The sequence below is a fragment of the Ictidomys tridecemlineatus genome, chromosome 9 (assembly GCF_052094955.1).
Source record: "Ictidomys tridecemlineatus isolate mIctTri1 chromosome 9, mIctTri1.hap1, whole genome shotgun sequence".
Taxonomy (NCBI): domain Eukaryota; kingdom Metazoa; phylum Chordata; class Mammalia; order Rodentia; family Sciuridae; genus Ictidomys; species Ictidomys tridecemlineatus.
The window spans coordinates 121,139,978-121,166,220 of record NC_135485.1 but is presented as its reverse complement, the minus strand read 5'-3'; the positions used below and the strand labels follow the sequence as shown (position 1 = coordinate 121,166,220).

Genomic DNA, 26,243 nt, shown 5'->3' with positions numbered 1-26,243 from the left:
CAATTGTTTCATAAGAAAAAGCATTTCATAAGCTGTGAATTATCACACTCTCAGCAGTTGTTATCATTACTTTCAAATGATGGCAAATGTTTTCCTGAAAATCATATTCTTTAGGCAATGGTTTTTCATTCATATACACATGTATTTATTTTTGTCCCACAAAGCATATGTGTAACAATGAGTAGTGACTTCCCCCAAAGCTATTAATGCTTTATAATCCTTATTTCATATATTTTTGCCTACAACTATGCCATATTTCGTAAATTCCTACATGGTTTAGCCATGGAGACTGAGGCATAAAATTGTAACTGCCTCTTAGTATTGCCAAGGGTCTTTGAAGCCAAGTTCTCTCCAATAGCCCATCTCCTGCTGTGGAGCTCAGCAAAGCACTAGTTTTCTAAGGTCTTTCAAGAAATCTATTTGTGAGAAAGTAAACATGAAGCAACTATCAACCAACATTCTCATTGCTAAGATATTCTCCTCTTAATTCAAATAAAATACCATTGTATATAAAAGCTGAAACAAGGAGAAAATTCATATTTGGATAAGTCTCTGGATTGGTGAGATTAAATGCAGAGTTTACTGCTACTATTTACTTTATAAAGTCTATTTAAAGAGTGTTTACCATAAATGTAATTTTAATAAAAATCACATCATCACTGTATTTTAAAGTTCCAATTTGTAATTCCTTGAAAAACCCCAAATCCTGAATGACAAACAGATTTTTTATTTTATGAAACAACTCTGATGGACATATATCAGCTATTTAGAGGTCTATTAGCAAGACCCTAAGTAACTTAGTGAGATCTTCTCTCAAAAAATAGGTAAAAGGACTTTGAGCCACAGCCTGGGGCTGGCACTGGTGACGCCAAGTCAGGGTTTAATGGGAACTGGCATCCACGTCAGTAAGAAGACTGCTTGGTGTACCAGGGTGAGGAGACAAGGTGGCCTGCCCGCTCTGAAGGACGCCTTCCAGCCCTGCCTTGCCACACTGTCCCTGGCAAATGAGAACAGTTTATCAGGACATTGGATTTCAATCCCCTTCATGACTTCATCTCACTAACAACCTCAGAGCATGACGTGATGCATGTTAGGAATTATCGCCTCTATTCAAGGCAAGGGCACTGAGCTCTGATATGAACAAAATCATGATGGAACACTAGGTCTTCTGAATCTGGGTACTGAATAATTATAGGAGAAAAGAGACCATGGGGTCACCTGCTGTAGTTTGCATATTTTTTAAAAAAAAAATCCAGGTGAAATAGAAGATCTGGAAATGAGCAGCCATATGGAATAAAGTGGCAGCAGGACTCTCCCGCACACCTGTGCAGCCCATGCCCTCCAGAAGGCGCACCAGTTTACAAAGTGACTGGGGGTTGAAATCCAGTCTGCACCCTTCCTAGAAGCCACGTGGGCTGATGAGAGGCTCCACCTACAGAAGGAAGAAGCACCTTCTCCCATTTCACACGTGGGGAATAGAGAACAAAGGCTTGAAGCTAATTAGAACTGAATTCAAATCCTGTCCCACTAAAGGATAGGGGCACCATTAGCCAGGATGGGACCTATTTCAAGCCTTCTGCGATTGTACAGCTAGGTGGCTTCCTCTAACTTCTGAGTAGCTCTCTGACCTTCCCACAGCTATCTCATTCTCAGTTTTCCCAGCTCTGTATTTGCAGAATAAACACATCTTGTTGCAGAGACTAAAGTCCTTGTAAATTCATACAGCATAAATTTTTAAATAAAATGTTTTATATTTAATTTTTAAATTAAGACTTCAAAAAAATAATTACGCCACTGTAATTATTCCCCCTTTCCCCCCCTGGTTCCCTTAACAAAATGAGAATGGGGACATGTGTGCATCCCTGGGGTGATTTTAAAATCTCAGCTAATGGATTACTTTCTAACTTTATGTTTGTGACATTTATATTTCACAATGTATGCTGGAGTGATTTTTTAAAAAATCTGCAAATAAAAAAAAAAAACTGGTTGGCAAAGAAAACAAACCTTTCCCAGGATTTATTTAATCCAATTCTGACTGTACCTCTCATTCAGTGTAAGAAGCTTATATAGTCATGCACCCCTTAATGATGGGGATATGTTCTAAGAAATGTGTTCCTAGCTGATTTCTTTACTGTGCAAACATCAGAAATGTGCTTACAGAAGCATAGATGATAGAGGCTATATGGCATAGCCTATTGCTCCAAGGCTACAAACTCGTGTAACATATGACCCTATTGAATATTGCAGGCGATTGTAACAGAATGGTCAGAATCTGTGCATCTAAATATATCTAAACATAGAAAAATTACAGTATAAATTATAGGCAATAGCAATTTTTCAGCTCCATTGTAATTTTATGGGACAACTGTTATCTATGCAGCTCCCTGTTGACCAAAGTGTCATTATACGGCACAAGATGGTATTGGCAATATATGAGCAGAACCAAGAGAAGGATGAATCATTAGAGGTGAAATTCTTTTCCGTTTTAACTTCATTTTAAAGTTACACAATACTATAATCAGATACTTCATCTACTAAAAACTCATTTTATCTGAATGTTTGTACTAATGCTATAACTAATTTTTTTTTCTCAATCCTAACTTTAAAGGAGTAACTGGAAGCTACAAAATGCTACCTGTATTAGGATTTATCCTGAAGAATTTTCCATCAGACAAAAGAAAATAGGATAGCTGTCCATTCTTTCCAGAGTCTGGGTCAATGGCTGTAATTTTGCCTATTACCCCTGGGGGAATAGGGTTCTCTTCAACTTTCAAAAACAACGCATCACGCGAGAAGGTCGGGGAATTGTCGTTCTCATCCAGGACATGAACAATGACTGAAGCGCTCACATTTTGCCACGATCTGTCCTCGGGGATCCCGGCGAACACTCTAAAACGGTACGTTCGTGTGGATTCGTAGTCGAGCTGTCGCCGCAGATACATCCAACCCGTGTAGGGGTGGACTCCGAACGCAGCAGCGTCTACACTGGCCTCCAGTGAGTACATGGTCTGCGAGGTCGTGGGCTGGGGGTGCGTCCGTATTTGCAGTATTTGTGTCATCAGCGAGAGGGATTCACTGACTTCCACTTGATAAACCAGGTTTTCAAAAGTCAAGGCTGGGGCTTGTTCTGGTTTCTCGACGACTATCGTCAGCATCAACAGGGAGGCCCGGGGAGGGGCGCCATGGTCCTGGGCCATGAGGGTCAGGGTGTGTTTCTGCAGGACCTCCCCTCCCAGGCTCCCACGGAGGTACACCACCCCCAGGCCTCGGTCGATGGTGAAGATGCCTGGGTTCTGGCTTGCCATGCTGTATCGGATGAGCCCGTTCAGCCCGCTGTCCTGGTCTTCTGCACGAGCCACGTACACGGCCGTGCCAGCCCGGGTGGTCTGCGAAATCCTGATCTCCTCCGAGGCTCTGAGGAACTCGGGCTGGTGGTCATTGACGTCCACTATGGTGATGTTGACCTCTGTGCTGCTGCAGACCGGGGAGCTGCCGAGCTGCGCCTGGACCGTGAGGACAGCCACGGGCTGCGTTTCGTGATCTAAAGGCTTCTGCGTGCGAAGAGTGCCCAGCCAAGGGTGAATGGAGAACCTTCCGTCCAGGTTGCCAGAGGAAATCCTGTAGAAGATTGGTTCTGAGGAATCTGAAAAAGGGAGGAAATGCAATCATTATACACCGCCGGAATGCAGATGCTGGAAATGCTGAAATATTAACTTATGCTGCATAGATGCTGAGCACTGTGGAATGGCTGTCTGCTTTCTTCCTCTATTCTCCAAGCCTGTTGAAAAGGGGGTGCATAGATTAAAGGGTTTTGTTTTGTTTTGTTTTGTTTTGTGGGCAAAGGGGACATCCAGGGAACAAAGAGCAAGCTGCAGGTTTTACTATCTTTCTTCATCTTTTTGCACTAGGTGAAAAGAAAAGATATTCAGAAAATAATTTGCATACCATCTTCTCTATATTTAAGGAAGCCAAGTTAAGTTTCTGTGGATGTTTTTGTATGATGTCTTCCCAGGCCTGGGCCATAACTCCCACAGAGATGGAGGAGAAGGAGAGAAGAAAGGAAAGGAGGGGACCAGGAGGAAGGCAAGCTTTTTTGGAGACGTAATTCCCTTTTAGGATTTCATTCTGTCTGTGTAAAATGGAGTTATGAAAGAATATTTGCTCACATGGTATTTGGACTAACAAAACTTTAAAAATATTCAAATAGACTGCAAAAAGGCAATGGTTAAAGAAAACACATCTAAGTTGAAATACTATGTAACTTATTTAATGAGCCAGATGATGTACAGTTTTCCTGGAAAGCTGCACTTTTTATACTACAGTGATAAAAAGTATAACAGAATGGAATGGATCTTTGTAAGAATTTTTTTTTAAGTGTGTGTTTTTGGGGAGGACATATACACTTTCTACATAAATATTCTGCACTGTTTTAAGCTTCCTTTTGTAAATACCTATTTCTGTTGTTATTAGTAAGGGAATTGAAGGATGGATAGAAACAATGTTGAGAGAACTCAGAGCAAGCCGCACCTTGTGCTGCCTCAGTTCATCTTGCCTGGAGAGAAGGAAAGCATTCTTCAAGATTGGACAGCCCAAGAAAAAACAGCAAGATTTTTAATCATGGACTTTTAATGCAGCAGCAGTACTTACTCAAGGACTCTCTGGCTTTCACTGTTCCAACAGGAGTGTCTTCAGGCACATCTTCATAAACTGAGAATGTGTACTTAGGCCTTTCAAATTCTGCGGGTGCCAGAGCTGTCTGGAGGATGTGTATGGTGATGTCAGCATTAACCGCAGCTGTAAGCCCACCACCATCTTGGGCACAGACCATCAAAAAAAGAGTAGTCGGTTCCAAATGACTAAGAGATGATGTTAAGTAAATAATCCCTGGATGAGAGCAAGAAATAATTAATAAGCAGTTAATATGTAATAAATACTGATAGTTATAACACCTAATCTGTTAAGTCTGCTGTGCTATTTAATTTTATGTGCCAACTTGATTGGATTATGGGGTGCCCAGATATTTGATCAAACATTATTCTGAGTGTGACTCTGAGAAGTAATTTTTTCTCTTTTTAAAAATGTGCTCTTTTTAGATATACATGGCAGTAGAGTATATTTTAACATATATATGGAGTATGACTTATTGTAACTAGGATCCCATTCTTGTGGTTGCACATGATGTGGCATTTCACTGTTGTGTATTCATATATAAATGTGGAAAAGTTATGTTTGATTCATTCTACTATCTTTCCCATTCCCATCTTCTCTCCCTTCCCTTCATTCCCCATTGTCTAATCCAATAAACTTCTATTCTTCCCTCCCTACCTCCTTATTGTATGTTAGCATCCACATATCAGATGAGAGCATTCAGCTTTTGGTTTCTTGGGACTGGCTTATTTCACTTAGCATGATAGTCTCCAGTTCCATCCACTAACCAGCCATAATTTCATCTTTCTTTATGGCTGGGTAATATTCTATCGTGTATATATACCATATTTTACTTATCTATTCATCTGTTGAAGGGCACCTAGGTTGATTCCATATTTTTGTATGATATTACTTGACTTCTCAGAGTGAATACAGTAGACTGTTATCCCTAACATAGGTGGGCTTTATCCAATCAGTTGAAGTCCTGAATTGAACATAAAAACTTACCACTTTATAATTAAGAGGGAATTCCTCCTGTCTGTCTTCAAAATGGAATACTGGTTATTTTTTTTCTACCTTCACACTCTGATGAAACATTAGCTCTTCCTGGGTCTCAAGCCTGCTGGTCTTCAGTATGCAATAAACCATTGACTTTCCTTGGCTTAGCTTTCTAACTCATCCTGCAGATCTTGGGAAATGTCAGTCTCCATAATTGCACAATGCAATTCCTTACAAGAAATCTCCTCATAGATGTGCATATGTATTTAACACATGTAAACGGCCATCGACATGTGTGTATATCCACGCACACACACACATGCATACATATTCAAACACCCCCATTCTATTGGTTCTATCTTTCTAGAGAAACTGAATTGACACACTCGTCTTATAACCAAAGAACTTGTACGTATTTGAAAAATGATGCTACAGATTCTGTCAAGAGAACAGTATTCCCCCTGGGCTTAAACATTAGACATTTTGGAAGCATGTCAACTCAACCAGAAGAACATAAATTCTGGTGCCTGTTCAGGCCTGACGATCACATCACCAGCTCAGTATAATGGAGTCAGAGTCTGATGTGTCCTCAGGTGGGGCTAACATGGGTAACGGATAGTTACAACCTGCCCAGGTGCCAGGCACTAAGACCTCAGGAGAAAACTGAAATGAATCTTCCAGGCATTCCTTGACTCAATATTACATGGGGCAGTTCTGTTTTTCAATTGATTCTACTCTTTGCTGGTGAGAAGATATAATACAAGAACTGTGTGTAAGGAAACTTCAATAAGTGTTAAAGCCATGGGGGAAAGAGTGGTATTTGAGGCTTATGACTATTGCGTGTGAGAGGAGGAGGTATTTATGGTTAAGTTGGGGAGAGATTCAATAATTGAGATGACTAATTATTTAACATTGAAATATTAAATGTGTAACTGGCTTGAAAGCAAGAAAATAGATACAATGGAACCAACTTTGGAAATGAACCTATTGGTTTTGTTTAACAAGAAAGAAAATACATGCAAACTCATTGATAAACATAGAAATAAATACAGTTGCACTTTATGGACTCTGATGGTCTAACCAATCATCCTATCAGTTTAAGAATGGAATACTGCAATTTTTTTTGCCAGTATATAAGCTGGTAAACACATCAGAAGTACCCAGTTTTTAGGTATGAAAATTTTAGTTGTTTCTTTTCAAAATCTGTTCCTATGTCCTATTTCTGTTCAGGGTTTAATGAAACATGCATTATTTCTCTTTGGCATAATGTATTATAAAGTCACACATCTTGCCTGACTTCCTCCAACCATAACATTTCCCCTTTTATCCCCCTGCCCAGTTTTACTATAATTGACACATAAAATTGTACCAGTTCAAGGTGTGCAATGTGATGATTTGAGACATACTTGAGTTGCCCTGTTCTTTAATAGTTTCTTATTTAACTTGATTTTAAATCATTTCCCAAATGGTTTGCTTCTCCTGAACATGCTTCAAGTTGATCATCTTAATTGAGGCCTCCAGAGTGAACACAATTTCCAGGTCAATTTGACCAAGCCAAGCAGGTCCAAATCCAAAGTATTAGGATACTACAAAACACTACTAATGATACCAACTATTATTAGACCAACTTTAGCAGACTAATTGATTTTGTGGTCCACCAAAGCCCTAAATACTTTTCAAACAAACTCCTAGTTCAGATCATTCCTATCTGTTATTGGTGTACTTAAAAAAAAAAAAAAAGAATATAAATTGCTTCATTCTAAAAGCCAATGCTTTTTTTAGGTAAATAGAATTTATTTTATTTATTTTTAAAATTGGGGTGAAGTCCAATTGAAAATTTACATATTAAAAACAGGCAGTGATTAATTACAATCTTTCTTAGCTTTGACTGGATCGTTAAACAAAATATGTATGGGGACTTAGAAGTGTAACATCAATGTCATCATCCATTTGCTTGCTAAGTTGAGTGAAGATAAAATATTACGTTACACGTTCTAAAAGCAGGAAGCAAGAAATGAATTTTCAGAAATACTGTAGAGTATTCACCATGCAGGTTTCTAACTTCGAACTGCCCCTTCCCATTATGACAGCTATTTAGACACCTATAGCAAAGAAGAGTATGACCCCACCCCAGAAAGCTAACCTTAACAATCAGAAAGCCTGAAAGGTAAGTCTCAATTCCAACTACAAACGTTACTTCACCCTTACAGGAAGATATTATTATTCTGCACAAGTGGCTTCCAGAGGTTATTTTTTTTCTTTCTTTTTATTGGTTATTTTTAGCCCTATGTGACATTAGGATTCATTTTGGTATGATTACAAAAGCATGGAATAAAATTCGTTCTAATCCAGTCCCCAGTACTTCCTCCCATCCTCCCTCACCTTGTTCCCTTCCCTCTACTCTACTGATCTTCCTGCTATTTACTTACTTTTTTTTTTTAAAATTAGTGTCTGGTGGCTCTACATGATGGTGAGAGTCACTGTGGTCTATTCACATATGTACATAGGAAACTTAGATCAGATTCCTTCCACTGTTCTTCCCTTGTCCCATCCCCCCTCCCTTCCCTTCAATCCCCTTGGACTAGTCCACTGATAAAAGCTTGTGCTTGATTCGAAAAATAAAACTCCAATGATACAGAACTGTTTACAGAAGAAAATAAAAAAGTCCCCTCAACCCCAGGCATTCCCACACCCTGGTATATATTCTCACAGATTTAACTCAATTCTTATTATAGGGAAAATTCGAAAGATCTCATTTTGCCCTTTTGAAGATTGTGACATTGAAAAAAAATGAATGTCTCTCTCAAATAGGCACAACTAGTCTTCCTACCTACAGACTGACTCTTTCTGGGCTATTTTTCAGACTTCTATGAAAACAGTCTTCCTGAAATCCAAATCCAGATTTATCCAAGTTCTCAGCATACAGTTCAAATGCCTCATCCGAACACACCAAACTATTCATAAATCAGCCCTCTTTCATCTGTTTCAGTTTGGATATGAGGCGTTGCCCTAAAACTCCTGTATTAATGCAGGAATATTCAGAGGTGAGATGATTGGACTGTGAAAGCAGTAACCTAATCAATCCATCCAAGTTTGAATGTGTAACATCAATGTCATCATCCACGTGACTGGGTGGTAACTGTAGGCAGGTGGGGCGTGGCTGGAGGAAGTGGGTCACCAGGATGTGCCCTGAAAGGCTTGCTCTTCCTGTGGTCTCTTCCTCTCTCTCCCTGTTTCTCTGCCTTTTTTTTTTTTTTAAAAAAAAACAACTTTATTTTTATTTATTTATTTTCATGTGGTGCTAAGAATCAAACCCAGGGCCTCACATGTGCGAGGCAAGTGCTCTACCCCTGAGCCCCAACCCCAGCCCCTGCTTCTCTGCTTCTTGACCCCACCAAAAGCTGAGCATCTTTCCTCCACTGGTCCCTTCTGCATGATGTGCTCACCTCGGGCCTAGAGAAATGGACTTGGCTTTCTATGGACTGAGACCTCTAAAATCATGTGTACCCAATGAACGTTTCCTCCTCTCAGTTGCTCTTGTTAGGTATTCTGCTCATAGTGATAAGAAAGCTGGCACAACCTCCATTTCTGTAGCCCCATCTCATGACTTACTATGTAGAATTTTTCCTTCAGCAAAGTGAAGTACTTATAATTTGCAGACTAGATGGTGCCCTTTTTCTATTTGAATTACCATATCCTTTTCTCAGAACAATTCTTCATCAACCTGATGATTTCTAGTCATATTTTAAAGTGCAGCTCAGGTCTCACCTAATGCAGGTAGCTTTTGCTTGCCTCCAGATAGCCAGACACCACTCTTCTGTGATGCTATAGTGGTCTGGGAATATGTGCCTACTATAAACTGAATACATTATACATTAAATATCAGTTTTTATATTTCTTATCATTCACTTCCTTACTCCCTAATCACTCAGTGATCGGTTAATAAAATAAAAACATGAAAATTATTTGAAAAATATTTAAACAATTTAATGTCCATAATATAAAGGTTTCTATAATTTAGATGAAAAATACAAGGAAACGTTAATGGTAGATAAGCACAGATAGTATAGATAAGAAAGACAAAATGTCAATAAATACTGTAATGCTCAAACTCACTAATAATAATAAAAATGAAAAATTAAAACAGTTTCTCTCTTTTTTCTATATGTTCAATCCTAAATTATTTCTGATAACACTTGGGGCATTATTATACACGAAACCCTGCTAAGCGAGAATGTTAAGAGTACAGAACAATACATACAGTTTTCATATAAACACTGACACTTATACTATAGAGGTAACCACAAAAATAAGCACACTGGGAAACATGGAAGAAGATGAACAACGCCAAGAAAGGTCACCTTTGGGGTGGAGATTATGAGATTATAGGATAGCTTACTTTCTTTCCATTTTTTTTTTTTTTGGTACCAAGAATTGAATCCAGGGGTACTTAACTACTGAGCCATGACCCTGGACCATTTTTATTTTTTAATTTGAGACAGAATCTTGCTAAATTGCTTAGGGCCTCACTAAGTTGCTGAGGCTGACCTCGAACTTGCGATCCTCCTGTCTCAAGTTTCCAAGCTGTTGGGATCACAGGTGTGTGCCACTGTATTCAGCAAGACATCTCACTTTCTACTTCTTATATCCCTATACATTTTTTTCTTTTCACCAGGGATTGAATCCAGGGGTGCTTTACCACTGAGCCACATCCCCAGCCCTTTTTTATATGTTATTTGGGGACAGGGTCTCACTGAGTTTCTTAGGGCCTCACTAAGTTGCTGATGCTGGATTTGAACTCAAAATCCTCCTGCCTCAGCCTCCCAAGCAACTGGGATTACAAGCATTTGCCAGCACACCCGGCTATATCCCTAAACTTTAAAAATATTTAACAATGAGTGTATGTCAACTTAGTATTTAGAAAATATATAAAGTTCAAAGGATGTTTAGAAAAATAAAATATATTACTAAAAAAGACACATGCAGTCATGCACCTCAAAATGTCATTTTAATCAATGATTGAGCGCATGTGTGACAGTGGTCCTATAAGATCATATTGTCTAATGACATTGCGTTTTAGTCAACTTTTATTGCTGCAACTAAAAGACTCAACCAGCACAACTGTAGAGGAGGGCTCATGATTTCAGAAGTCTTTGTCCATAGAAGACAGACTCTATTCTTTGGGGCTCAAGGTGAGGCAGAACATCATGGAGGAAGAGTGTGGCAGAGGGAAGTAGCTCACATGGTGATCAGAAAGCAGAGAGAGACTCCACTCTCCAGATACAAAATATATACCCCAAAGCCACGCCTTCAATGAACCACTTCCTCTACTCACACCCCACTTGCCTCCAGTCACCACTCAGTTAATCCCATCAGGAATTAATTCAGTGATTGGGTTGGGGCTATGATCCAATCATTTCTCCTCCAAACCTTCTTGCATTGTTTCACATATTAGCTTTTGAGGTACATCATATCCAAAGCATAACATATTACATCTATCTTAGTCTGTGTTAGTGCATTCGACACATGTTTTTTTAGAATGTATCCCCATCATTATGTGATGCATGACTGCCTATACCAACTTTCTTTAGAGCTATAAAGGAAATGTGAACACCATAGTAAAGATTTAGATTGGAAATTAAATTGCATGCCTTTAAAAATAATTACACAAGACACTTGTCTAAAAAATAGCATTATTATATAAAAATCTTCAAGGATGAAATTTTAGGACTAGCAAGTTGTTTAGGAGAGATATTTTCCATTAAATGATTCCCTGAGGTTCAGATAAACATGTTCTGTGGAAACTGTCTTTATAAAACTGTTTGAACATAAAAAATATTGTGTCCAATACTCAAATTATTAGCAAAATGTGCCACAGTATCATATGGTAAACTATAAAATAGAGTTTTAAAAAAAAGTAAGTAAGGACTCTTAGTTTTTTATTGGTAGGGGGAGTGCTGAGGATTGAACCCAAGGGTGCTTAACCACTGAGCCACATCCCGGGCCCTTTTTATATTTTATTTTGAGGCAGTGTCTCACTAAGTTGCTTAGAGCCTGCTAAATTGCTGAGACAGGCCTGGAACTGGCCATCTGCCTGCCTTGGCCTCCTGACCCTAGGCTTGTGCCACTGCACCTGGCTAGGAATGTCAGTTCTAAGCAAGCAACTGACAACAAAATTTGTAGCTAATGTGTAAACAGTGAAATTCTGCATGAACTTTGCATATGGTGGCCATTCAGAGAAATGAGTTCATAGGAGAAGGGTCAGAAATTCTACTTCCTAAAGAGAAATACCTTAAAGGGAAAATGTTTTCAAGCCTTTTAAAACAAACAAAACTATAAATGTGCCTGAACTTACAAGGTAAGTCCTCCAGTATCGGTTTTCCACTAGGATTTGGAGGATGGGGGAAAATCCCCTTTTAACTTTTCTCCATTTCTCATTTCATAAAAGTCTTAGAAGTAGAGAGTATATACATACATATGTGTGTGTGTATGTTTACCCACATAAATATATATGTGTACATATCCACACATTCATAATACATACACATATGTATACATACATTTGTACATTATGTTCCAAAAAGGTAGGCATGATGTTACATTAATATATGTACATATTATGCTAATATACCCAACATTCCTGTCTAATGATGGGATAGTTAATATTTGTTGCACAAATACTTGTTCACCAATTGCCAAGCTCTAAGTAATTGTTTCAAAACACAAGGAACCCCACTGATTTCTGTGTATGACCAAAGACAAATCATCCAACCTGCCATGTTTTTACTTTCCTCATCTACAAATTAGGATGATGATAACTCCCCTAGCAATGTCAGACAGTGTTAATTCCTTTCTGAAAGTGATCAATTCTTATGGTAACTATTTCTATAATTCTAGTTTTCTTATGTTCATTTTTTTTATTAAATGAAAACATTATACTCAACTAAGAATAATCACCCCAAAGAAATCAACACAATTGGCTAATGCGCTTGTCTTTGAACTTGCAGGGATCCATTGCACTGGTATAAAACAGACCAAGGCTTACAAAGACCTATTGGAATTGCTAGGTCATTTCCCAATGTATATACTCACATATTCAATCTCCTCTTTTATTTATTTAAATATATGAAATGTGGTTTATTTTTTCTGGCCATGGTCCAGTCAGGAAGATGGAAACTATACTAGAAGTTTTAGAGGTTATTCAATTAATTAATGGGAATAGAAAAGCTAAAAGAGCCAGCGGGGATGGTGAATGATAACTACAGAAGGCTGCGACCTTCTCTAGGTCATCAGGATCCAAACAGAAGAGGCAGCTTTACTACCTTTATCAAAAGAAAGAGGAGGAAGGGCCATGGTGTGGCTTGAAACTCCCAGGTGAGACCTCATCAGTGGTACCCAATGTTCTGAGGCATCTCCTTGCAGCTGATACTTAGCTGTCTCATAGGGTGACTTACAGCCATGTCCAAAAGGCCAAGAGAGGCTCAGAACACTGTGCTGTGGCTGCTGCACTCTGAGAAGGCACAGAGAAGGTGATGTTTACTATCCAAGAAGGCACTGAATGGCTGACAGTTGCATTTCTGAAGGGAATGGTGTAGTTGGTGCCAAAAGACAGGAGGACACTGGCCAAAAAGCTCCTAGCCTCTGATGTCCAATTTCCTGCCAGTACTCCCCCTTGGCAGAACTTGTCTGGAAGCAGCTACAGTGGTGTCCGGGAGCACCAGCATCCATGTGGCAGGACCCTCTGAAGATGTCTAGATCCCAGCTCTACAGGGCCTACTGCCAACACTAAGATTTAATCATGTCCAACATGGAGCTCAGTTTCCCCAGCCTCATGCAGTGTCTCTGGGTTAACCTCTGTTCCTGTTTTGCTCTGTCTGTCTTCCACTACCCACTTAACCAAGGGCCCATATTAAATTATATCTTTTACAATAAATGTTTCTGTTTTCCTGATTGGATCCCAAATGCTACAGATCTCACTGATTCCGACCAGCCTGGATTACATTGCTAGTTAGGTGAAATCATTACAATGGCTTGAAAATAATCACTGTTGGATTAGTGACCTTTGTCTTCCAAGCAAATAAATGAGCAGATGCTGAGCAGGCAAAAACTACAGTTACAGATAAAGCTCATGTTTTGGAAACTTAATGCCCAGATTCATATGTTAATGGTATTTGGAGGGAAGACCTTTGGGAGTAGGGCCTTATGTAAGATGAGGTCATGAGGGTAGAGCCCCTGGCCCCACATGGGATTAGTGGCTTTCCAAGAAAGGGAGAAAGACACGAGCTAGTCTGCTTGCTCTGTCTCACCATGTGATGCCTCCACCAATGTGTGAGGCAGCACAAGGCCCTCACCAGATGTGAAGCAGATGCTAATATCATGTGTTGGACTTTTCAACCTTCATGAACCAAACAAATTTCTATTCTTAATAAATAAGCCAATCTTGGGTAATTTGTTATAGCAACAGAAAACAGATGAAGACATCATCTTATATAAAGTTGGCCCTTATTGTCTCTACTCCTCAGTCATTTCCTTTATAAGATCACAATCTGCAGGTATCTGCCTGTTTTCTTATTTTCTCTTTGTCCCTCTCTACATTTTAAGTTCTATGAAGGCAAGGACTGGGTCTTTATTAACCACCATTAACCAACCAGGACCTGTCACAATCCCACGCTCAGAGAAGCTGCTTCATGAATTAAAAGGTAAATAAACAAGCCACTGTGGAAAAATCACTGCTTGAGATTAATCAGAAGAACTTCAAAGGAGGAAAGAAGATGTCTTAGTTTAGGCTGCTCTGACAAACACAGCATAGCCTGGGGAGCTTGAACAACAGAAATGTATTTCTCACAGCCCTGGACTCCAGGAAGGCCCAAATCAAGGTGCACAAAGATAGCATGTCTGGTGAGAACTCTCTTTTGGTTTGCAGATGGCCATCTTCTTATTATATCCCCACATATGACAGAGAAAGAGGACTCTGATCTCTTTCTCTTATGAGGACACAAATCCCACCTTGGGGGCCCTACCTTCAAGATGTCGTCTAAACATAATTAACTTTCAAATTCCATTACCTCCTGATTCCATCTCACTAGGGGGTTAGGGTTTCAACAAATGCATTTTAGAGGGGCACAAACAGGCAATCCATAACAGAAGAATAACCTGGTGGAGGAACTCCATGCCAAATATCACAATTACCATATGCCTGTAGCCATTAGGAGTCTGTGGTACTAATGCAAGGACAGATAATAGAATAGAACAGGTAAGCTCGAAGAAATACTAGCTCAGGTGGCAAGCGGCAGGCCTGACCCTCATGAAGGACTTCTAGCTCTTGATTTTTTACACTTAGGATTAGTAACCACAGAGGAAAAATAACCCACAACAATTTGCTCATTTTATGTGTGGAACACATCTACAAATTTAACAAACATAGATAAATATTTTTAATACATTGTACTTGAATTCTACCTCATTTCCAGCTTAACAAAGGAAATGACCAAACAAGTGCCTATATATCCCTTCCTGCTTAAACCAGAATCCAAGGGACCCTGAAAAGCCATCTGTTTATTGAGCTGCCTCAACTTAAGACCTGTCCCTGGCCAGTGGGAGGCTCTTTGGTTGAAAGAATTACAGAAAAATAACTCCTAACTTCTGATACCCAGAAAAAAAAAATGCTGTTCATATTTAACCCGAATCATTTGCATTATAGACCCTTTCCTCATGGCTTGATATGGAGTATTTATCCTAATAAACTGCATGATTGTGTCACAAAACTGGGCATTAAAAGTACCCTGATTTTTTAATGAAAAAGTTGGCTTAAAACTTGTATGAATTCAAATCTGGTGAGCCCACTTAGTGTGGTATATGAAAGGTATTTCTGTGACACTGAGATGACCAATTTAATCAATGTGATACATTTTGAACTTGTAATCATTATCTCAGGTTTAAAATATTGGTCTTCCTCCTGCAATCAGCCATCCCCAAGCAAATGAGTAAAGTTTGTGATGTTTGTTATCCTTGCCTTTAAATGCTATGAATGTTAGATTTCTGATTCTATATGCTAATTTTATGTTCTCAGGACTAGGTTTCTTTGTGAATTGTTTTGATTAAATCTTAGCAGAACCAGACTTTGTACATAAAACTGGCATCTTAGACATTTTCCATATGAGCAGATTATCCTTAAAAGCAAGGCAAGAAAGCTATTCTGAAGAGTTTATAGAATAATAAAAGACCATGGCGACAGCCTTAGAATCAAAGATAGCTGGGTTCAAATCCTGGTTCTATCAATTCCTGCTTTGACCTTGAGCAATTTTATAAACCCTCTGAGCCTCTGTTTATCATTTGTAAACAGACTATGGAATCAGACCAAGGTCATTTATTGTGCAAAACTGTCATGAGGATCAAATTAAATATTATATAGAAATACATCACTTAGCATAAATGCCCGATTCAGTACTAATTTAACAAACATATATAAATGAACATATAAAAATATAACTATATTATATATTTATTTATATATTCTAGTTATATTTATATATGGACTGTATATAAGGACTAGAAAGTGGGCAATTCTGTGTACTGATAATTCTGAACTGATAATGAGTGAATAAAAAATCTTCTGGGTAAAGAGAAAGTTGGGCAATTGGAACAACATCAATATAATGTGAAATTCTGCAAATAGAGTGCATAAGAAATTCACAAGTGCTGACGCAGCACTAAAGATCCTTGAGACAGGGGCTGCAGTGCTCTTTATTCCATTCAACACGTCTAGCTCCTCTAATGTAATGGTAAAACTACTAACTCAAGGCTTTATCTGAACTACTCTTGGATGGATGTATACTTCCTATTTGTAGGTGTGTACAAGTCCTAGTTCTTATATGCTTTTATGGGGTTTACAATGCGTCCCCCTAAGTAAATATTTCAAGATCATTTAAATAACCATCCCTCATGGTATAAACCTAGATATGGATACAGGTTGCCAACACGTCTGTGGGCCAGTAGTGTTCAGGGGAGCCCAAATACACGTCCAGTGGACACAGATGTAATACCAGAAGTTTCAGTTTTTTGTTCTCTCATGTGGTCATCTGAAATCCTCTGATAATTCTGCTTCTCTTCTGTGGATCATCTACTTATTTATAAAGTGGGGATAAAAATGGTTCCCCCAGCAAAGGTCTGGCATGATGGTTAAATGAGTCAATATAATATGGGTAGAGTAAGGGGAAAAATTTCTGGCACATAGTAAATGCTCAAAAATATTGTCAAATGACAAATTTAGTTTAGAGAACCTTAACTGGCTTTTTATTTATTTTAATAGTTGGGCCACACCTCATTTTATAAAACTGAATGAGTACTCCAATGAGCTCAACAGAGGAGACTGGCTTTTTAAAGACCTGAGGAGAGCAGAGACTGAGAACAAGAAGATTGGTCGTTTCAAAGTTACTCTAGTCTAAAGGCTAAAGTAGAGAAGGCACTTCCGTGCCATGCTGGCTCACACAGGCCAGACTGAAGATTTATCTTCCTCTCCTCTGACTTCCTGGAAGATCATATGAACAACGTAGTTTCTGACTGGGAATGTGGAACATGAACATGAGGGACTCCATTTTGGTTGGGTTTTTTGAGCCCAGCACAGGAGTCAGTCCTAACCAATAGCTTCCTGTAAACTTTATTTAACAATATTCATTATTATTTATAGACTATGTCTTTATATCCTTGTATCACCAAAAGCACATTATTTCTGCCTTCTTTTTACTTCATAGGAATATTTATGGCAATGGAAATAAACTGTTTTTTTTAAAAAAAATAAGGTTAAATGTGCTGAATCATCCCATGTTTCTATTATTGTTATTCTTTTATATCTATTTAGGGTTCAATGGCTAAGGGAAATTACAGGCTTTACAGAGAAACTCATGTATTTTTGTTTCCTTTTTCATGGCAGTTGTAACCAAATGTTGATTCACATGATACATATTTCAGCTTGCTGCAATAATTACTTTCCAGAAAGTAAACAAAAAGATAATTGATGAATTATATTTAAATAATAAGTCAAAAGTCTAATTTTACTTTGGAGTTACATTAGAACAAAACTTAAAATGTGCACAGCTAATTCCAGTAAATCCATATGAGATGATGATAAATAAAAATATTTTCGTCTTTTTCTTTTTTTTTTGGTACTGGGAATTGAACCCAGAGGGGCTTACCCACTGAACCACATCCCCTGTCCTATTTTTTTGTATTTTATTTAGAGACAGGGTCTTGCTGAGTTGCTTAGGGCCTTGCTAAGTTGCTGAGGCTGGCTCTGAACTCATGTCCTCCTGCCTTGGTCTCCTGAGCCTCTGGGATTACAGGTATGCGCCAACATATCGGGCTTCCTTTCATTTATTAACAGACTTGGTTCTATCTCAAAGTCTAGACTCTGCCCCTTTGAAGTTCCCCCTTTTTATGTAGTCACTGATCCTGCCTGCTCCATCTAATGACGCCCCAAGACACAGGTCACCACAGTTCTCTGAATGTCTGCTTTCTCATCAGGAACATAGGACATGAAGGGGATCTACTTCATGGAATCTTTATGGAACTCAGATGAGATACTACACTCAAAGAAAAAGGAATAATGTTTAGCAAGTGTCGAGTGTCGTGACTTTATTATTCAATGACATATTATGCTGAATTTCTTTTAATTATTTTAACATAAAACATTTGATTATATTCTACAATTTAGTTTACATGTTTAATATCTAGCATCAAACATTTAAGAAATCATTTGAAAGCATTTCTCCCAAAAGAAGTAACATAGATCATCCAAAAATAATTAGTAAAAATTCCAAGTTTTATTTATTTATTTTTTCAATTTGAGAGTGAAATTGTGCATCCATCATTTTACCTCCTAAGGCTGATTTGAGTCATTTACACAGTGATCCCCAAACACACAAAACAGAATTAATACTTTGGCTTATAGTGACATTGATTTTGTATGCTAAATAGCTCTTCTAAATCAGTTATTTTCATTTTAAAGTCACTCTAAGTGTCCAATTTAAAAGTTGCACAAACAATTTAGTTAATCTACATGTAAGGAAAATCCATAACTTCAATTAAAAATAAAGTTATGATTTTTTTACAATATTTATTTACAATACTTACTACTTTTAAATTACCAATATCATCACAAAATACATAATTACATATATTTCATATATTGGAAAATAAATTTACCAATGCTAACTTTAGGTAGAAAATGTCAGAAAATTCTTCAAAGATTGTTTTTAACCTTTATTTTCAACAAAAGTGACAGATTAGTGTCCATTAAAAATCTGAGCTTTACAAAAGTGCAAGTTTTAAGAAATTAACTGTATACAGGAAGAATATACAAAAGGCAGAAGGGATGGCTGTAGGCTCAGGAAGATTGACAACCCCTGGGCAAATCTTCAGAAAGCTCTAGTTCAAGTTCATTGACATAAAAGCCAGAGCTGAAGATAAGGCCTTCCAATGAAGATAAGTTAATTTGGACACAGGCATATATGGTGGGTTTGCTTTTCATTCAGCATTATCCAAGTGAAGCAGAGGAGTCTGGGTAAAGATGAGCAACAGAAAAGGAGAAACAAAATGGTAGGCAGGCTTTTAAGGGACTCAGCCGAGGTTATGTCCCCAAAGATGGTCATCTTGTCAGCAAATGCTGCTAAGCAATTACAGTACAGCTTCTCAAGAGGAGTGGCCAAAGGGAGGGTATATGTAAAACTTTGAGGGGCAAAAGCCTAGAAGTCATACTGTTGGTGGATTTCAGAAAAATAATACAACTCTGAAGAAACAAATAACAACTTTTAGAGTGGTATCCATAAACACACTAAAATAGAAAACTACTGATGATTGAGTTAAAAAGGTTGAAAAATACTACCTTCATGAATAGTTTCTCCCAAAAGAATGTCTCCTTCTTTAAATAATAGTGTGGGGTGTTGAAATATTCAACCTTCAATGAAGGGACCAATTGCTTTCAGACATTTGCTATTTCTATGAATTATACATATTAGGCAATTTAATCACAGTTTTAACTAGGAACTTCTAACTTACAAGAATGTAGAGTAAGCTAACTCTACAAGCATGTACACACAGACACACACAGTGCACAAACAAGTTGGCTTTTTTGCTGCTGTGACCAAAAGAACTGACAAGGACAGTTAAAGGAGTAAAAATTTATTTGGGGGACTCAAAGTTTCAGCAGCCCACCGATGGCCAACTCCATTCCTTGGGGCCTGAGATGAGGCAGAATATCATGGCAGAAGAGCATGGCAGGGGAAAGGAGCTGGCGACATGGCACCAGGAAGTGAGAGAGAGAGAGAGCTCTGCTCAGTAATGACAAAATATATGCCCCAGAGGCATACCCCTAGCCACCTACCTCCTCCAGCCAAACAGTTGTGACTCAGTTAATCCTATCAGGGGATTAATTCACTGATTGGGTTAAGACTCTCATAACGCAATCATTTCACCTCTAAACCTTCTTGCATTGTCTCACATGTGAGGTTTTGGGAGCCACCTAATATGTACACACACACACACACACACACACACACACACACACACACACTATGTGGACTCATATTTCTGTAGGGCATGGGCAAAATAAATACAAATCCTTTCCAGAGGAACCCACCTAAATCCCAAGGACTCAAAGGATTCTCTCAGATTAAAATCCAAGCCCACAGTCAATCAATCACAAATAATACAAGGAACTGTGTTAACAGGAGTGAGAATGAAAATGAGTGGCAGATCTAAACTGGGAAACTTTAGGAAATATAAGCAGACAAAATATTCCAGTTAAGAGGCAAAACTTTGAGAATGAATCCAGCCAAGTGTTGTTATAGGAAATTCACCTGAAACAAAAGGCTTGTGCAGACAGGGTGAAGGGGACATGGCTAACTGCAGGTTGTCTCCATCCTTGGAATTTGGATTGTCAGATCCAGGAGATCCCCTCACCTTTTGACTCTGCCCTTTAGTTGTATTGTAGTTTTCTTTCTTTCTTTTAAATTTTATTTAATTTTACTTTTTATTGATTAAACAAAATGACAGCAGAATGCATTACAATTCTTATTACACATATACAGCACAATTTTTCCTATCTCTGTTTGTATATAAAGTATCTTGACATCCAATTTGTGTGTTTTTATACATGTACTTTGGATAATGATGTCCATCACATTCCACCATCCTTGCTAACCCTGTGCCCTCTCCCTTTCCCTCCCACCTCTCTGCCCGATCTAGAATTCACCAATTCCTCCATGTCCCCCCCCTGATAACCCCTTAGATTTCTCCATCTGTCTTTCTTCCTCTCTCCTCAGGCTTCTAAGCATCTCTCTAGACAGGTTCCTTGTTCTATTTCCTGCCAGGTCTCAAAGGGTGTCCCCTGATGAGCTGCATCAAAATCACCTTCATGACTTATGGAAACAAAATTTCCTTGAAAACTGCTCTTTCCCTCAAAATATTCATGTTTTCATGGTGTCCATAGTCACCTTATTCTAGAATCTTCCTTCATCCCTTCACCTGAATTGTTGCTCTATGCCGTTTCCTAGGTCGCACTTCCCCTGAGACATCTGTCAATTTGATGCCAGCTGGACCATCAATTATCTTAGTTAAAATTTTAAAATCCTATGTGATGTATCCCCTTTCATTAATAAATCGAATTATTCACCATTCTCATTATTTTTCTCTAAAATAAATAATTATTTCTGTTCTGTTTTTATTGCTTTCTCCTTAAGCACAAACCTCATTACTTTAAGCCTGGATTATTACAACAATTAGTTCTCCTGTTCAAATCTTCTCTTCTATCATCCACCTGGCACGCTGCCTCCAGGGTGTTCTCCTTACATATCACTTCATCATATCATACAGAACCTCAAAAGCCCACATCAGACCTTAACTTCTGTAACAATCAGGTTTAAACTTTCTGTCGGGCTCTTCAATTCCTTCATAATCCCCCCCATCCTCGTGGCGGCTTCCCACCCTCTCATTCACTGCCCAATTTTTTTCTTCAGACACAACCCTGAAGAGATGCCATCAGAGGCTACACGGTTTTATTCTTTTTAAATTTATATTGTGAAGTTCTAGCTGTGAAAACTCAAGAATCTCCATAATTTCAACAGTGACTATCAACCAATTACAACTCTTTTTGTTATTTGATGTCTCGATTTAATAATTAAAATAGAAAGGACTACAGAATAATCAAAATTCTAAGCTTGAACTTTGAATGAGGCTGAAGGTCAAAAGTGGTTGACTTAGAGTAGTTTAGATTTGCATTTCTTTTCTCTGATTGCTAGAGATGATGAACATTTTTTCATATATTTGTTGATTGATTGTACATCCTCTTCTGAGAAGTGTCTGTTCAGGTTCCTGGCCCATTTATTGATTGGGTTATTTGGTTTTTTTGGTATTTAGCTTTTTGAGTTCTTTATATATCCTAGAGATTAGTGCTCTATCTGATGTGTGAGGGGTAAAGATTTGCTCCCATGATGTAGGCTCTCCATTCACCTCGCTCACTCTAGTCAAAATGGCAGCTATTATGAAGACAAATAACAATAAGTGTTGGCAAGGATGTGGGGGAAAAGCTACACTCATACATTGCTGGTGAGACTGCAAATTGGTGTAGCCATTATGGAAAGCAGTATGGATTCTTTGGAAATCTAGGAATGGAACCAAAAGGACTTATACCCAAAGGACTTAAAATCAGCATACTACAGGGACACAACCACATCAATGTTTATAGTAGCACAATTCACAATAGCTAAACTGTGGAGCCAACCTAGATGCCCTTTAGTAGATGAATGGATAAAAAAATGTGGCATATATACACAATGGAATATTACTCAGCAATAAAAGAGAATAAAATCATGGCATTTGCAGGTAAATGGATGGTGTTGGAGAAGATGATGTTAAGTTAGCCAATCCCCAAAAAACAAATGCCAAATGTTTCCTCTGGTATAAGGAGGCTGATTCATAGTGGGGTAGGGAGGGGGAGCATGAGAGGAATAGAGGAACTCTAGATAGGGTAGAGGGGTGGGAGGGAAAGAGAGGGCAAGGAATTAGCAAGGATGGTGGAATGTGATGGACATCATTATCCAAAGTACATGTATGAAGACACAAATTAGTGTCAACATACTTTATATACAACCAGAGGTATGGAAAATTGTGCTGTATATGTGTAATAAGAATTGTAATGCATTCCACTATCATTTATTTTTTTAAAAAATCAATTTAAAAAGTGGTTGAATTCTCTCTTCATTTAGCTCTTCTACTGTCTCAACTTGCTGAATTCCTGAACCACACAGGACTGAAGCAAGGGGGAAGGCGGGGAAAGAGGCCAGAGGATGCGGGCAGGGGAGGCAGGAAAGTTTAAATTGATGGACACTATCATAATGACCAAGCATCATCACTTTTCAGTGTAAGCAGTATTGAAAACTCACTTTCTCTTTGCTTTAGTCAGCTTTTTTATTGCTGTGATCAAAAAACAGGACAAGACAATTTTAGAGGAGGAAGTTTATTTTGGGGCTCACGTTTTCAGAGGGCTCTGTTATCCTTTGGATATTAGGTATCCACAAAAAGCTAAACAATGCAAAAGGTTTAGAGGAGAAGTCAGTGAAATAATCCCCCGATGGGATTAACTGAGTGGTAACTGAATGTGGGTAGGGTATGGCTAGAGGAGGTGAGTCATTGGGGCATGTCTTTGGGGTATACATTTGGTGAGCTGAGCTAAGTCTCTCTCTACTGCCTGATCATCATGTGAGCCACTTCCTTCCACCACATACTTCCGCCAGTATATTCTGCTTCACCTTGAGTCCCAAGGAATGGGGCCTACTGTCTGTGGATTTAGACTTCTGAAACTGTGAACCCCCAAATAAACTTTTCCTCCTCTATAGTTGTTCTGGTTGGGTCTTTTAGTCACAGCAGCAAAAAAGCTGACTGAAATAGGTTCAGTCCATAGACGGTCTACTCCATTCCTCAGGACCTGAGGTAAGGCAGAACATCATGGCGGAAGCATGTAGCAGGAGAAAGCAGCTGTGGACATGGCACTAGGAAACAGAGAGAAAATGAGCCTCCAAAGGCATGTCTCCAATGACCTACTTCACACCTGCCTACAGTCATTCTTGATTAATCCCAATCAGGGGATTATTTCACTGATCAGGTTGAGGGTCTCATAAGCCAATCATTTCACCTTTAAACCTTCTTGTATTGTATCACATATGAGCTTTTGGTGGACACCTAATAACTAAACCCATAACATTCTTGTTGATACTGTGTTAAAAACACCTGAGATAATCAACTTAAAAAGATTTATTGTGGCTCATGGTTTGTGGGGTTTTAGTCCATGATCCACTGACCCTGCTGCTGTTGGCAGCTCATCATAGCACATGGTGGAGGAGGCTGCTCATTTCATAGTAGCTGGAAAACACAGAGAGGACACATCCACAATGACATAACTTCCTTCCACTAAGCCTCACCCCCTACAGGTCCTACAGCTTCCTAACAATGTCACAGGCTGAGAACTAAGCCTTCAACGCTTGGGCCTTTGAGCAACATCCAAGATCCAAACTACAGCAAGGATTTTTGTGTCTAGCCACTGATCTGAAGTGGCCTTGGTGGAGGTGAACACATCTCTATTTAGGCTGTTCATTACTACTTCCGTCTCTCCTAAAAAGCTGGCAGTATAATCTTTGGTCCTGTGTAGACAGAACCTGGAAAACACTCCATACCTCTCTCTCAAAAATGTTCTATATGCTGGGGACATATTTAAATAATCTCTTCTGCACAAACTACGGAAGTGAAGTTTGTTTCTACTTTAGAAATGCCTCCATTATTCTGATGCCAACCATCTCTTCTTTACATTTATCAGGTGACAGTCGCACATGAGTCTATGGTCAGCCCCATACTACCGGGGACACGCGCTATATTCTCTTGAGTAGTCATAAGATGCTGATCCCCACCTTGGGGGACCTATAAACCAAGGAGAGCTCTATCCAGACTATCAACCTTTTATACATTTGACAAGGTGCATCTCCTTTGGAAATTCTGCCTAGAGTCTAGACTCTTTGTAGAATTTACTCTGTATTTTGGTGGCTCAGCCCAAATTTAACATTTTAGTTTCTTGTTCCAAATGGTTAGTAATTTTCATCTCCATGTCTATTTAGTTTGTTCCTTTCTCTGGAATTGCCATCTATACTTCTCCAACTTGCCCATCCAAATCTGAGCTTTCCTGCCCACTATCACAGGACTCCTACCATCTGATCCAGGACACTTTGCTTGGCTTCCTTCTGGAGCCTACACTGTCTTCAGTAATTACTGTTATCAATACATGAAGTTTGCCCTTAGTATTTCTTTTCCATGGAATACAAAGATAGTCACCCTAATGAGACAGAGTGACAGGGATGGGGGTCAGTGGTAGAACATGTGTTTAGCATAGGGGAAGCCCTGGGTTCAATTCCCAGAACTAAATCACAAAAACAAACAAAAAACAGAGAGACACAGACAGATAGTGTGACTCGATAGTCCACAGACTTGATTGTATGTGAAATATAAAGATATATCTCAAAAGTATGCTGACCCGAAGGAGAGCTACTGAGTCTAAGAAAAGTAGGACAAAGAGAAGTAAATATTTGGCATGCACATCCAGGTCCAATAAATTTCTTTGAATGAATGCTCACTACCTAGAAGAGGATATTATGAGGTTCTACGTACTGAATATTTCAAACATTCACTTTTTAAAAGCATTTGAATAGAAAGAGGAACAACAAAACTCTTGCTCGAATTCAATGTTCCTTTTTTGTCAGATTTATTGAGGTGTAATTGACAAAGAAAATTTGTACATTTGAATCCAAGATTCTTAAGTAGACTGAGCTCTCTATTAAAAGTTGAGGGGTAAAACATGTTGACTTAGAGTAAGGAAATGATTTAAAACCTTTGCAAATGAAGGTCAAATGTTTCTCTATGAGATATTATCCAAGATATTTGGGAGGGAAAAAAAGTTAAAAAAAAAAAAAAAGTTGGGGGCCAGAAAATGAAGAGCTGCCTTTGCCTATATATTTATCAACTCAAAATTTATGATATTATATTTTAATACTTTAAAGTACAGTGCCATTTTTCATGACTCTTGCAAATTATTATTAACCACTAATGCAGGGACCGACTTTAAAATACAGACATTGATTAATTTACAGAGCACTGGTTATTTTATGTTTTAATGACTGTTTGGATTTACATACTAATTACAATGCATACTATTTATGTCTCTGCTCTTCATCTTGTCACTTTTTATTTGAGCAGAGAAAATTGCTGGGATGAAATATTCTTAAAATTGATAGTGTAGTAAAAGAACTTGAAGACAAAGATCCTCTCAATTAAAATCTATCTTATATATATTACATATAGTATATATTAATCTATTATCATGCTCTTCTATTAATTAAGCAATACTTATTTTCTGAATACTCTAAACTGAGGTAGAAATACATAGTTAAAAAATATTCTGTAGGTTATTGCTAAAATTGTAAGCTATGGCATAGATGTGACAAGTTCAAATAAACACAAAACCATGACCTTCACCAGATACAAAGCCTGTAAACATGGTTTCT

General features: G+C 38.4%; 1 protein-coding gene across 1 annotated transcript in view; it reads right to left on the bottom strand.

Annotated features, from left to right (window-relative positions):
- Positions 1–26,243, bottom strand: part of Dchs2 (dachsous cadherin-related 2) — a 258,908-nt gene that overhangs the window by 91,015 nt on the left and 141,650 nt on the right. The window contains exons 4-5 of the mRNA XM_078021990.1: positions 4,648–4,884; positions 2,636–3,643 (exon numbers count right to left, since the gene is read on the bottom strand). Of these exons, the coding sequence (XP_077878116.1) occupies positions 2,636–3,643; positions 4,648–4,884 (1,245 nt within the window). The remainder of the gene's footprint in view (positions 1–2,635; positions 3,644–4,647; positions 4,885–26,243) is intronic.